We start from the raw sequence: 12,290 nt of genomic DNA, 5'->3' as shown, positions 1-12,290 counted from the left end.
CTCTTTGTTTCCTCTTCTTGTTGCTGTTGCTCCTCAGTGCCTCCTGGCTGTCAGGTGTGATGGCAGTCAACAGTGATGTCATTGCCTTCAACTACCTGTTCTCCATCTTCAGCTGCCTGCAGGTATTTGTCTTATTGTTAATATTATTAAATTGACTGGTGTTTAGCGACCAGGTTACTCAGCGCTTCCCGTCTCTCTTGTCTGTCTCTCACTATTTCATGATATTAACCTCTCCACCCTCCTCTGTGTGTCGCAGGGCGTCTGCTTCTTCTTCTTCTACTGTGTGTTCAACAGAGAGCTGAGGACGAACCTGAAGGAGATTTTCATCAGGAGGAAGAGAAGCAGAGAGCTCAGGAGCCAACACACCACCGGCCTTTCTGTACGTCATGTCATCACAGTAAACACAACAACAATAGTAGTTACTGACACCTATAGATGGGTGGATTACTGAACGGGCCTAGCGAGTACTGGCATGTCAGGAGCCCCCCACCTCCATCCCTGGCCTTCACCTTTAAAATGTCACTCAAATTGACATGTACTGATCAGGAAGAGATTCAGAATAACAACACAGAGATGCAAAGAAACTGCAAAGCCACACTAAGTAACTATCAATCTGTTAACAGATGTCACCTGAGCAGCTCACCTGAGTGTAACTAACTAAGTAACTAACTCAGTCTGTTCACTTTTCTCTCTCCAGCGCTCTCTGAACAGGAAGCAGTCATTCTCTGGAGATGAAGGTCTGTATCGAACCACCATTGGAGAGTCGACGGCATCTCTGAATAGCAGCAGGTGAGCTGATCCTCACCTGGCAAGAAACTTTTTTTTTTTTTGGTTAATATCACAGTTGAAAACAATTTGAACGATTTCAGTGGCAAACAGGAGGAGCTGCCAACAGCCACCGCTGCAACTAACAAACTCCACAAATCCATTCAGCAGCTCCAACATCCACAGTCAGACACACGACTGCTTATTTACTGCTGAATTACAGCTCACAACTCGCACCAACAACTGACGCTGCTCCGGTGTGAGTGTATTTGCTGGCTAGTGAACATCCTGGTGCAGAATATATACATTTACATTTCATCACATCTCGTCTCATCAGCGAAAATGAAACATATGCTGTGTCTCAAATCACGTACTTCTGTACTTACACTTAATATTTTGAGTGCATAAGTGCGTTCACACTGAGAAGTATGGAAAAATGCAGTGCACTATGAGTACCCGGATGATGCACTCAAAACGGTCAAGAAGTTGAGTGTGGAACTATGGACACTTCTTGCCCTCAGTGGTCGCCATCTTGGCTAGGGATGGGCAGCACAAGCAAAAACAATATTCGAAAATCGTGGCAACTTTTCGACAATTTTTCGAATAATCGCGGGGATTTTTCACGGACATTTTTACAGGAAACTACAACGCGGAAGTGTGCTCGACTATGAAAGCCCGAATGACTGTGGACATTCCTCGCGGAGTAGTAGTCTCTGCATGTTTCTCCTGTTTGTAGAAGAGCATCAAACTAGCTGTTAGTCTATCTCACACCGCTGTAGCAATCCTATACTGCCCTCGTGCGGTTAGGAACTGAATTGCATGTCAAATAAAGGGGGGAAATAAGACGGCGAATAGTAATAGTCGCATTAAAAAAATCGATTTTTTAAAAATTAAAACGAAATTCAAAAATCGTGACCCATCCCTAATCTTGGCTACGTAGAGGAATGGGAGGGACCACTTTTCAAACTGGAAATGGCGGCTGAGGACTGTGCGACCATGAACGTCGCTGCATTGTACAAATACATCTGTCTTTTGCACTAAACACCACTATACTGTTGTCGGGTATAAGCCAGCAGTATGTTTATTGGGTTCATTTAGCAGGCTGTAATGATTTCGCATTGCGAACGATAACGCGAATGCTAATGCTAGTTTGCTAACTAGCTAATTTGTCATTTCCGGTAAGTGCACAACAGCTGTGTTTTGGTTGAGACAACACCACCCTGTTGAAATTTGCGCACTACACCAATAAGTACATAGTGCACATAGTATACTACATGGAAGTGCACTAATGGAAGTATGTGATTTGAGACACAGCAATAGATTTCATCTTAGTTTTTATGATCAAGATCTATTTTTAGCTTGTCATCGTTTCGTTTTCATCATGGAAAAAAGGTTGACAAAAAAATTTTAGTCATAGTTTTCGTCATTGAAATTAACACCGGAAGGAATTCCTACAATGCTCCAGGTTTTCACACCTAGGTATGAAAACCTACCCATGGAGCCGGTCTTCAGTCACTATCGGTCACTTCGGCATATGACCATGTGATGTCACTGTTGTATTCTGTTCTGCAGGAACGACTCAGGACTGAAGTGCCCCTCCTCTTCCAGCTCCACCAGGAAGTGTTTCCATGGTAACAACAACTCTGCCACCTTAACCCGAAAACAGTTCAGAAGAAAAGGTTTGTACACTTTTTAACTCTTATAGAAAGAAAAACAGAAACAAAAACAGCATCAGGTGGACTGTATTCATAATCACTACACCACTATAATGTAAATAACCAGCACTGACCAGTGGACTTCACTACAAGCTGATTGGCTGTTGAAACAGGTGACGTGCTTTACGTTCTAAAACTAGCTGCCAGCGATTTGACCAGCTGAGTTGCAGGTGACACCATAAGCCGGCTGAGTTGCAGGTGACACCATCAGCCGGCTTGAGTCAAGGTCAGACCGGCCAGTTCACACCGCTGCAACTTTTCTCTGTAACGTTCTAAAATAATTTCATCTTGTTGTGAATCTTTGGTCTGAACTGGGTTTAAGATAAGGAGCTCCCCGCAGAGAAATCTTATCAAATGGGGGTGTGTGACATAATGTGTATCAGTTTAGGGTCCTTGACATGACAACAGTGACTTAGACAGACATAAAAATTCAGAGAAATCTGAAATGTCACATTAAACCATCTTGTAATTTCACAAACAAGACAGCAGGGGGCATCAGAGAGTTCAAATGAAAACAGCAATCACCAAAACAGGACACTGGGGTTGATACCAGATCACTGAGACGTGACTTGTCAGTTTAATGAGGTGCAGTGTGATCCAGGTCTGATCCTGATCCAGGTGTTTCTGTGATTCCAGACTCTGACAGCAGCTCAGACAGCAGCTCCGACGCTTCCTTTCATTCGTCTGACAGCGAGGATGAACGATTGAAACATCTGCGGAGCAACCAGCGACGACAGGAGGAGAAGAAAAACACCACAGTGCAGGGTAACATACAGAAACAGGAAATCAGTTCATAAAACAGAGGGTGATGGAAACAGTAATCTGTCAATAACAGTTTTTATTGATCAAATTGATCAGGGATTTCAGTCCGAAGAAACTTCCTAAAATCAACAATCAACAATGTTTTATGTTTATTTCCAAACATAAGTTTCTTTTTTATGGTGTTACAAGGCGTTTGATGATATTCATGATGTCACTTCATTACAACAAGTGTAACTCCTCCTCCTCTCCTGTCACAGGTCAAACTCTGTCCAATCACGTGCAGCCTTACTGGCTGGTGGATCCTCCCACAGTCACTGACAGTGAGCGGCACAGTGAAGGAGGTGGAGGAGGTGAAGGTGCGGAGGTGAACCTCAGTGTGGAGACCAGAGTCAACACCGACCAGCTGAACAACAGAGACCTGCCCAGCTCACCTGATAGTAACCAGCAGCCAATGAGACGACGAGGTGAGGATCATGCGAGCTGATGACCAATCAGGACGCTCCTTCTCTGAATGTAACTGATGTCCACCGTGTTTGTTTGTCTTCAGGGATCTTAAAGATGAGGACCCCCTCTCCCCTCAGTCCTCCTTCCGCCACAGTGACAGACATGAACAGAAAGAACCTCCTCATTGAAGCCCCACCCCTCTGCTGCTCCGCCACCTCATCTCCAACCAATCACAGCCTTCGTCAGGCTGTTGCCGGGGGAAACAGAGTTTGCGTTAAAATCGTTCCCCCTCTTTCCCCGCTGCTGCAGACACGCCCACCTCTGTCACCACGGCAACAACACAGTGGAGTCACCATGTTAACCAGGACGAGGCTGATGACTTTGGACAGGAACGAAGAGAAAGACAAGTCAGAGTGAGTTTTTTTAAATACAACTTCAACTTCAGAGTTTCCAGTTGGGATGTTTCGGTGGTATGGGGAGGGCTGTAACTATGGGGGATGGGGCTATTGGTCTTTAATGTTGTTTGGGTGGGTGGAGTGTCTGGTGGCATCGACGTGAACACCAGAACCAAAGGTTTCCCAGCAGAACATTGGATTGTGATTCTGATCATTGTGTGTTTACATGTACAGTATAAACAGCCCGTCCTCATTAAGAATTCATCAAATACCACTGATCTGGACATTAAATATCAATGCACAAAGGCACCTTTAGCAGCGAAGTGATATGCACTGGGCGGCAGCAGCTGTTGACTGCAGCCACCAAATACCAGCACTATGTCAGTGGACGTCAACATAAGATACCGACGCACAAAGGAACCTTTTGTGGCTTTCTCAGCCACACCACCGGCAACTGCTCAGTATAAAGCACAACAAAATACCTATAGGTTGGGCTGGTGGGCAGGTGGATGTTGAGCTTATAGGACTTGTTGTTACAATCCTTAACAGTAATCGCCAGTTCCCTGGTAACTTGTATCTTGAGTGAGACTGCGGTAAGCACTCCCTCCTTCATTGGCTGGTTGGCCCACGACACGTCCAGAGGGCTAGATGACAACACTTGGTGTCCCAGGTGTGCCCACCTCCGCTTTTACCCCTCACGTTGGACATCTTGCAGACCAGTTGGAGTCCTTCCTCTTCATCCCAAAGCCAATTGCTGGTTTGCTCAGCAGCCTCTGATAGTCACTTGATGGCTTGTCAGAAGGCCTGTCCTCAAACCCCCATACTCTACAGAAGCCTGGTTGATGATGTGGCTACAAATCCTCTACACCCAACCTCAACAGGGAGCACCTGGGTACGCCAGCCATTTTGTTCTGCCTCAGCTGCTAAGTCTGTGTACTTCAGGCTTTTGCATTTTTAAGCTTCCCCAACTCCAGCCTTCCATGGTAGTGTTAGTTCCATGATGTACAAGGACTTCTGTGAGGTTGACCACAAGATCAGGTCCGGTCTGAGATTAGTTGTAGTCGTCTCTGGTGAAAAGCTTAGTCTCTGATCCAGGTCAACTTGCATTTTCCAGTCCTGGGCAGTATCCAGGAGGGTTGCTTCCACTTTTGCAGATGGTTATACAGAGTATTGTCCTGCTCTTATGAAGGGGGTGGTGTTTAGGAGTCCAGGCACAGGGGGAGGGAGGGCATTGGTGGTAAGTCTGCGACCTTCCAGGATGATTGCCAGTTGACGTAGGACCTGATTGTGCCTTCATGTGTAGCAGCCTGTGGGATGCAGCTGATCCTGAGCCTGCTGGTGAGGGACCACATGCTGCTGTTGAGCAAGTCTTTGAATACTTAACCAGTTGGTCTGCATACACCTTGAGAATTTGGCCAGAGATGCCATCAGGTCTAGTTGTCTTTTGTGAATGAATCCCTTCAAAGGATCTGCAGATATCGGCCCTGGATTTGACTCATGGGGCTTTTGTAATCAGCTGAGGAGTCGTTCTACAGAGAAGATGTTCAGCTAATCTCTGAGAGATGCAGAAATCACTTCAGCACTGCTGGTTTTTCCTCTTGTAGTCTGTGATGGTTTATAGTCCAGCCTAGGGATGTCACGATTACTTGAAACGCCACGGTTTATTGTTCGTAAAGATTCCTCAACACTGTCACTCTCCAAAGATTATGCCAGGACGCGGAATCATATACAGTAGGTCAGCGCAACTCGCACGGAACGAAAACAAAGTTACATAAGCGGCGTCTCCGAGTGATGAAGTATGGATGAAGAAGACTTCCCCCCCCCAAAAAAATGGATAAAGTCAGCCGTGTGGTATCATTTTGGCTATCGCAAAATGACCGAGGGATCATTGTTGACGACGGCTTTCCAGTTTGTAATACATGCCGCAAAAAAGTCGCGGCCAAAGGATCAAACACGAGCAACATTATACAACACCTGCGGGACAACCACCCGGCTTTACATGCGCAAGTAAAGGTAAATACACAATAACTGGGTTAAAATACGTCAGTCTCAATGTATGTAATGTAACACTGAATTAAAAATTATGTTAGCGTGTCATTTGCAATTAATGGAGTAGTGGTATGATATGAGTTGGGCTTACAGTGCAACGTGACAAGCTAAGGCACGTCTCAAAAACTTTTTTGATGGATAGTGTGCACACAGCGTGAGGTTGTAATGGTTTTGGGTCTGTGTAGTATACGTCCGACCAGCGTTGGGTGTGCTCAACAGACTCAAATCATAACAGGCGCTGCTTGATGACGTTGCTGCTAGGCAACACAGTATACACCATGTTAAAGGCACATTTCATACATTCGACTGTTACAAGTTCAAATCCTTTTTTTAGTCGTCAGACTGTTTCAGTGTCAGTGTGCAATGTGGAAGATATACATAATGTCTTCTAAAGGTCCTCAGTCAGTGAATATTTAGCATTAGTATTACCTTCTTTTGCTTCCTCCCATCTGTGTTGAGTAAATATTGGACTTGTCCTTCCAGCACGATGTCTGTTTCATTTATTATTAACACTGCACGAGATATGCTCTCAATTTATTTGTGTAATTGGAATTTAAAGAGAACAAAAAGCACATCCTAGAAAAAAACTTAGACTGCTGGACCACAAAGAGGCATGTAGTAAACTTTTTGGTTACTTTTCTTTGTTGCTATATTATTTTTGTTATGTTGGCATGGAAATAAATGAAACTTAAAGATCTATAAGGAGTGTTCATGTGATTTTACACATTTATAGTGTGAAATTAATTAATGCATAATAATCGTGATAATCGTAAAACTGTGATTATTTCTCTGACAATAATTGTACCAAGAAAATCTATAATCGTGACATCCCTAGTCCAGCCCACGCTTCTGGTATTGGAGCCCTGGTAGTTGACTCCAGTTTGTCCCTGTATTGTCTCTTTGCACTGCTTATAGCTCTCCGAAGCACATACCTTGACTGCCTGTACACCAAATCACCAGAATTGTAGGGGTCACCCTTGCTATAAGTTTGGCTCTGACTTCCCTGTTAACTCAGGGACTTCTGATTCATGAATGTCAGTACAGTATTCCTTGTTGTGACATCATCAATGCATTTGCTAATGTAGCCAATGACTGGACCCAGGTCAGGGTCTATGATGATGTCCTAAAACACAAACACTGCTCCACCACTGATCTGTATCTGAAATTCCTCTTCATTGATCTGACTTCCTGTCGTTGCAGCGATGAAACTTCCATCTGAAGACTTCTCACCTCTGAGATTTACCTGAAGCTGTGGAAACAGGAACCACAGAAGAAGAGGAAGAAAAAGAAAAAGAAGAACCTGACCTAGATGTTAAAGGTCATGAGGTGAAGGAAAGGTGTGAAGGAGAATTCATCAGGAGTCAGGAAAAGACAGCTGACTGTAATAACGTCATAGACCCTGTAATGATGTGACGGAGGATGTTACTGACATGGGTCTGCTGTGGCCAAACTGCAATGTTCTGAAGATGGACAACTAAACGATTATCTTAGATACTAAATATTGTTATTATTATCATTATTATCATCTTCGATACTTGGCCTCATGTGCGCTTGTGTGTTCTATAAGCATATTGTTTGTTTTCATCAACAGCTGAATGATGCGTCGCTTTAAATGTTGCTGCTGCAGAAACTGTGAAACGTTATGACCTCCTTTCCTTTGGTAAAGGATGCTTCAGTGTCTCCTGTGCTAACGGAGATTAAAAAAGGAAGCGCTGAAGCCCCTAACCTTACCAGCTCCTATCACAGCTGACACTGAGAAATAAACTCTGCTCCACAACAGCTAATGTTGCTATGAAGCTGGAGGTCATTGTTTTGTTTCAGGACAGATATTTTGTGTGCTGACTCTATGCCGGGTTCAAAAGTTCAGGGAAATCTAATGTTATTTTGAAATGAACACATCGGACTGTAGATATTCTGCATATATGTATTATTGCTGTAGATATGTTATATTTTTTATACTTCTGTAAAGCAGACAACTAATGTTTATGTATACATTTTTTACTTTGTTTGGAATTTAACATAAAAGTTTTTGATAAATTAATCATCAGGTGTTCAGACTATGATTTTACACTTAATCTCTATATATTTATATTTATTAACCAGAGTAGACTTTGTTACAGCCGTTTAAAGTTAGTCCTCACTGTAAAGAAAGAAACCAGAAATAAATAAAATAAAGTAAGGAGACTTTAAAAGGCATCGAACTGAAATCTCATCAGGTCAAAACTAATGATATTAATAATAATAAAACATTTTTTATATTTAAAAATTGTATACAAAAAGATGTCACAAAATGAGCTTCACAAAAGATAAGAAATAATGCAATAAATGCAATCAAAAAACACAATAAAAGAGATTTTAAAAATTAATTCAAAAATGAGAAAAATAATAAAAGACAAAATAATAAACAAATCATGATGTTTTATAAGAGTATACCTTAAACTACCAAGCAGTATACAAAGTCTTATTCAGAATGGTGTGTTACTACACTGTTGTAGTTTTACTGCATCAAAAGATACGAGTACTGCCTTTATATGTAACATTTTATTGTTTATTTTCCTTAACCTTTTATTTTTAGACTTAAAGAGTCCCGTAAAATGTATTAACGTAGTTCTTGTTGACATTCAGTTTCTCAGTATTTTCTTTTTTCAGAAAAAAACACTTGAAAGGATTTATTAAGTAGACAAAGGTACATAAGCTGACAAATGTAACAAAAGTATATTAAGTATATAAAATTAATTAATTAATTTAATTAATTAATAAAACAAACAGGCCAACAACATAGGTACAGGAACAGGTTTCAGGGTAAATGGTTCAGGGTCAGGTACAGATACGGGTTTCAGGGTAAATGGTTCAGAATCAGACACAGGGACAGATTTTAAGATAAAGGGTTCACGGTCTGGTACAGGAACAGGTTTCAGGGCAAAGGGTTCAGGGTCAGGTACAGAAACAGGTCTGGAAGTAAAAGGTTCGGGGTCAGTTAAAGGTACAGGTTTCAGGGTAACGGCTTCAGGGTCAGGTAATGCCACATGTTTGCGGGTATAGACTTCAGGGTCAGGTGCAGGAAAAGGATTTGGGGGTAAAGGCTTCGGGTTCAGATACATGAATGGGTTTCAGGGTAAAGAGTTAAGGGTCAGGTAAGGGTACAGGTTTCAGGGTAAAGGGTTCTGGGTCAGGTACAGATATGTGTTTCAGAGTTAATGGTTCAGGATTGGGAACAGGAACAGATTCAACTGTAAAGGGTTCAGGGTCCTGTACAGAAAAGCATAAGGGTATAGTCTTCAGAGTCAGATACAGGAACAGGTTTCAGGGTAAAGAGTTCAGGGTCAGGTAAAGGTATAGATTTCAAGGTAAAGGGGTAAAGCCGTCAGGGTCAGGTACAGGTACAGGTTTGTGGATAAAGGGGTCAGGGTCAGGTTTAGGTTTCAGGGTAAAGGGTTCAGGGTCAGGTACAGGAACAGGTTTTGGGGTAAAGCCTTCAGGGTCAGGTACAGGTATAGGTTTGGGGGTAAAGGCTTTAGGGTTAGGTATAAGAATAGTACGCATAATAAATGCCTGTTGTCATATAGAGCAGTGTTGTTAGGTTAACAGCTCGGGCTGCCCCCGAATTTTCCTAGTCTACTAATAGTTGCGGCCACTTCCTGTTGTCTATCCTTTCAAATTAAATTACCACATGCTCCAGTCATAAAGGTTTGGATTTGTATTGACAAGGCGCATTTGTTTGTTTGTTCCCTTTTTTTTGTGTGTGTGACTAAGCGACCAGTAAAATCTTGCCGACTAATGACCTTTCTGGTCGACTAACATTTGGTCAATGACTGGGGGCAGCCCTAGTATTTACAATATGACATAAATACTTTGTAAAATTCTGTTTCAAATTCTGTAGTTATTGATCTGGTACCCTGCGAATTATTAACAGGGTTTTGTTTGTTTTTTTGTTATCAAATATTTTCTTTTTATTGGAAATCTTGGAAACATGGGCAGTCGTAAATTATATTTTACAAAATTGGGAAACACAAAAAAAACACAAAAATACCACCTGGATTCCTCGATGTGAGTGGGATGTTCGACCAGACTGAGTCCCAGCTGAACTCTGGATCTGGATTCGGTAGGTAAGTCATTCCACCACCTGGTGTCGACAGTTAAGGGTCCATAGGTATGTTCTAACAAATGTAAGTACAGCAATGATACCAGACCCCTGGATGGCCTAACGCTGTTGATTAGCTTATGTAAAGGGTGCATTGCAAGGGGAGTCTGCCAAGGGACCCCATAGGCTTTCATAGATGATCTCAGTTGCAAATAGAAAAAAAGAGGTACCAGGTAAATTAAAACTAGCCCATTCTCACCAAATAAGTCCCCCAGTGTGTGAATCCCTCTAGAGCTCAAACCCGGAAACGTAATAGGACGTCCACCTACTAGAAGACCAAGATTGATGAATGCAGGGGATAGTACATTCCATTTTGAAGTGATCTTACAAAGTTTTTCTGCAGCTCTCCAGACAGTTACTAGCTGGGAGATAATAGGCCCAAAACGAACCCTACATTGATTAATGGTTACATTTGAATATAGAAGATCTCTCAGCTCAATTGGATGAACCAAACTTTTCTCAAGTTCGCGCCATGACACACTGGCTGCTGGGTCAAACCATTTAAGAAGTGGACGTAGTGTGAAAGCCCAGTAGTAAAGTTTGAAATTAGGTAGCGAAAGGCCACCATCAGCTTTAGCTCGCTGTAACAAGGAAATCTTGAGATGGGGGCACTTCCCATGCCAAACAAATTTAGAGACAGCATCATGGAGTTTATTCCAATATTGGTTTGGAGGTGGCAAAATTACAAAATTGACCCAGGGTAGGATATTCATTTTTACAATCTACACTCGGGCTTGGAGCAACTTGGGAAGAGATGACCATCTGTTTAAATCAAGGCAAATTTTGTGGTGGGTATTCTCAAAATTGTGTTTTATAATAGATTGAATGGAGGGGAAAATGTCTATACCTAAATATTTGAACCGTTTCACAATTGGAATTAGAGGTGATAAAGTGGTGGATCTCATCACATCATTCAGTGGCATATTTTGACCAATTTATTTTATAGCCCGAGATGCCACTAAACTGGTCGAAAATAGAAAGCACATGGGCAATCGACTGGGGAGCCTTCTCAACAAACAATAAATTGTCGTCAGCATATAAGCTGATGCGGTGTTGAGTGCCATTAATCGAGATAGGGGAGATCAGAGAGGACTCCCAAATTGTCTGGGCGAGTGGCTCCAGGGAGAGGGCAAATAGGAGTAGACTTAGGGGGCATCCCTGACGAGATCCCTTGCCTATCCTAAATGGCGAGGAGCAGATCTTCCCAGTTAACACCATGGTGGTTGGATTATAGTACAGCACTTTAACCAAACTAATAAATGTGGCACCAAAACCCATTGTTCTAAGCACGGACCACAAATAGGGCCACTCGAGCCGATCAAATGCCTTCATGGCGTCTGACGAGAGCACAGCAGTTGGGGTCAGCAAGTTCACCGCACCATCAATAATTTGCAATAGTCTTCTGACGTTATCGGATGCTAATCTGGACTCAGTAAAACCAGTTTGATCACAGTGGACCAGTTTAGTCATATACCCTTGCAACCGTCGCGCCAGCAAAAATCTTCAGGTCTGAATTTAGGAGAGATATAGGTCTATAATTCGCACAGTCCGTGGGATCCTTGTTCTTTTTTTTAGTAGTAGGGATATAACAGCCGGATTAACATCCCTAGAGAAGGCCCCTTTTTCAATAGCATGTTGGAACATATCTAGCATTGGTGGGCCGAGGCAATCTCAAAATGTAAGATACAATTCAGGCGGTATCCCGTCGAATCCGGGCGACTTGCCTTTACTCATAGCTTGAGCTGCCTCTCTTATTTCCTCCAAGGAAATAGGCACATCCAGGGCTACAGCATCAGTACTGCTGAGCTTTGGTAACTGGATCCTAGACAGGAACTATTAACAGGGTATTAAAAACATTAGTATATGAATATATTTATAGTCCCTCTTCGGTACAAAGTTGTTACCATGTTATTCCCCTACCTCTTGGCTTCTTCCCTGTCGCACTTTTGTCTCTAAGTATTCAGAATTTTATCAAAAATAAAATCAACCTCGATGCAACAGAGCAGGCAGTAAACTGTG

The 12,290-nt window shown here is 42.5% G+C and overlaps 1 protein-coding gene across 1 annotated transcript; it reads left to right on the top strand.

The window, feature by feature from the left end:
• Positions 1-21: 21 nt before the first annotated feature.
• LOC144463441 (cadherin EGF LAG seven-pass G-type receptor 1-like) lies at positions 22-8,171 on the top strand. The gene is made up of 8 exons (XM_078167678.1): positions 22-122; positions 257-379; positions 698-789; positions 2,338-2,444; positions 3,117-3,245; positions 3,500-3,706; positions 3,790-4,099; positions 7,331-8,171. Exons 1-8 carry the CDS (start codon positions 60-62, stop codon positions 7,347-7,349), a joined length of 1,050 nt encoding a protein of 349 aa, XP_078023804.1. The 5' UTR covers positions 22-59; the 3' UTR covers positions 7,350-8,171.
• The last annotated feature ends 4,119 nt before the right edge of the window (positions 8,172-12,290 follow it).

This window comes from Epinephelus lanceolatus, chromosome 5 (assembly GCF_041903045.1).
Source record: "Epinephelus lanceolatus isolate andai-2023 chromosome 5, ASM4190304v1, whole genome shotgun sequence".
Taxonomy (NCBI): Eukaryota; Metazoa; Chordata; class Actinopteri; order Perciformes; family Serranidae; genus Epinephelus; species Epinephelus lanceolatus.
This window is presented reverse-complemented; position numbering and strand designations above follow the sequence as displayed.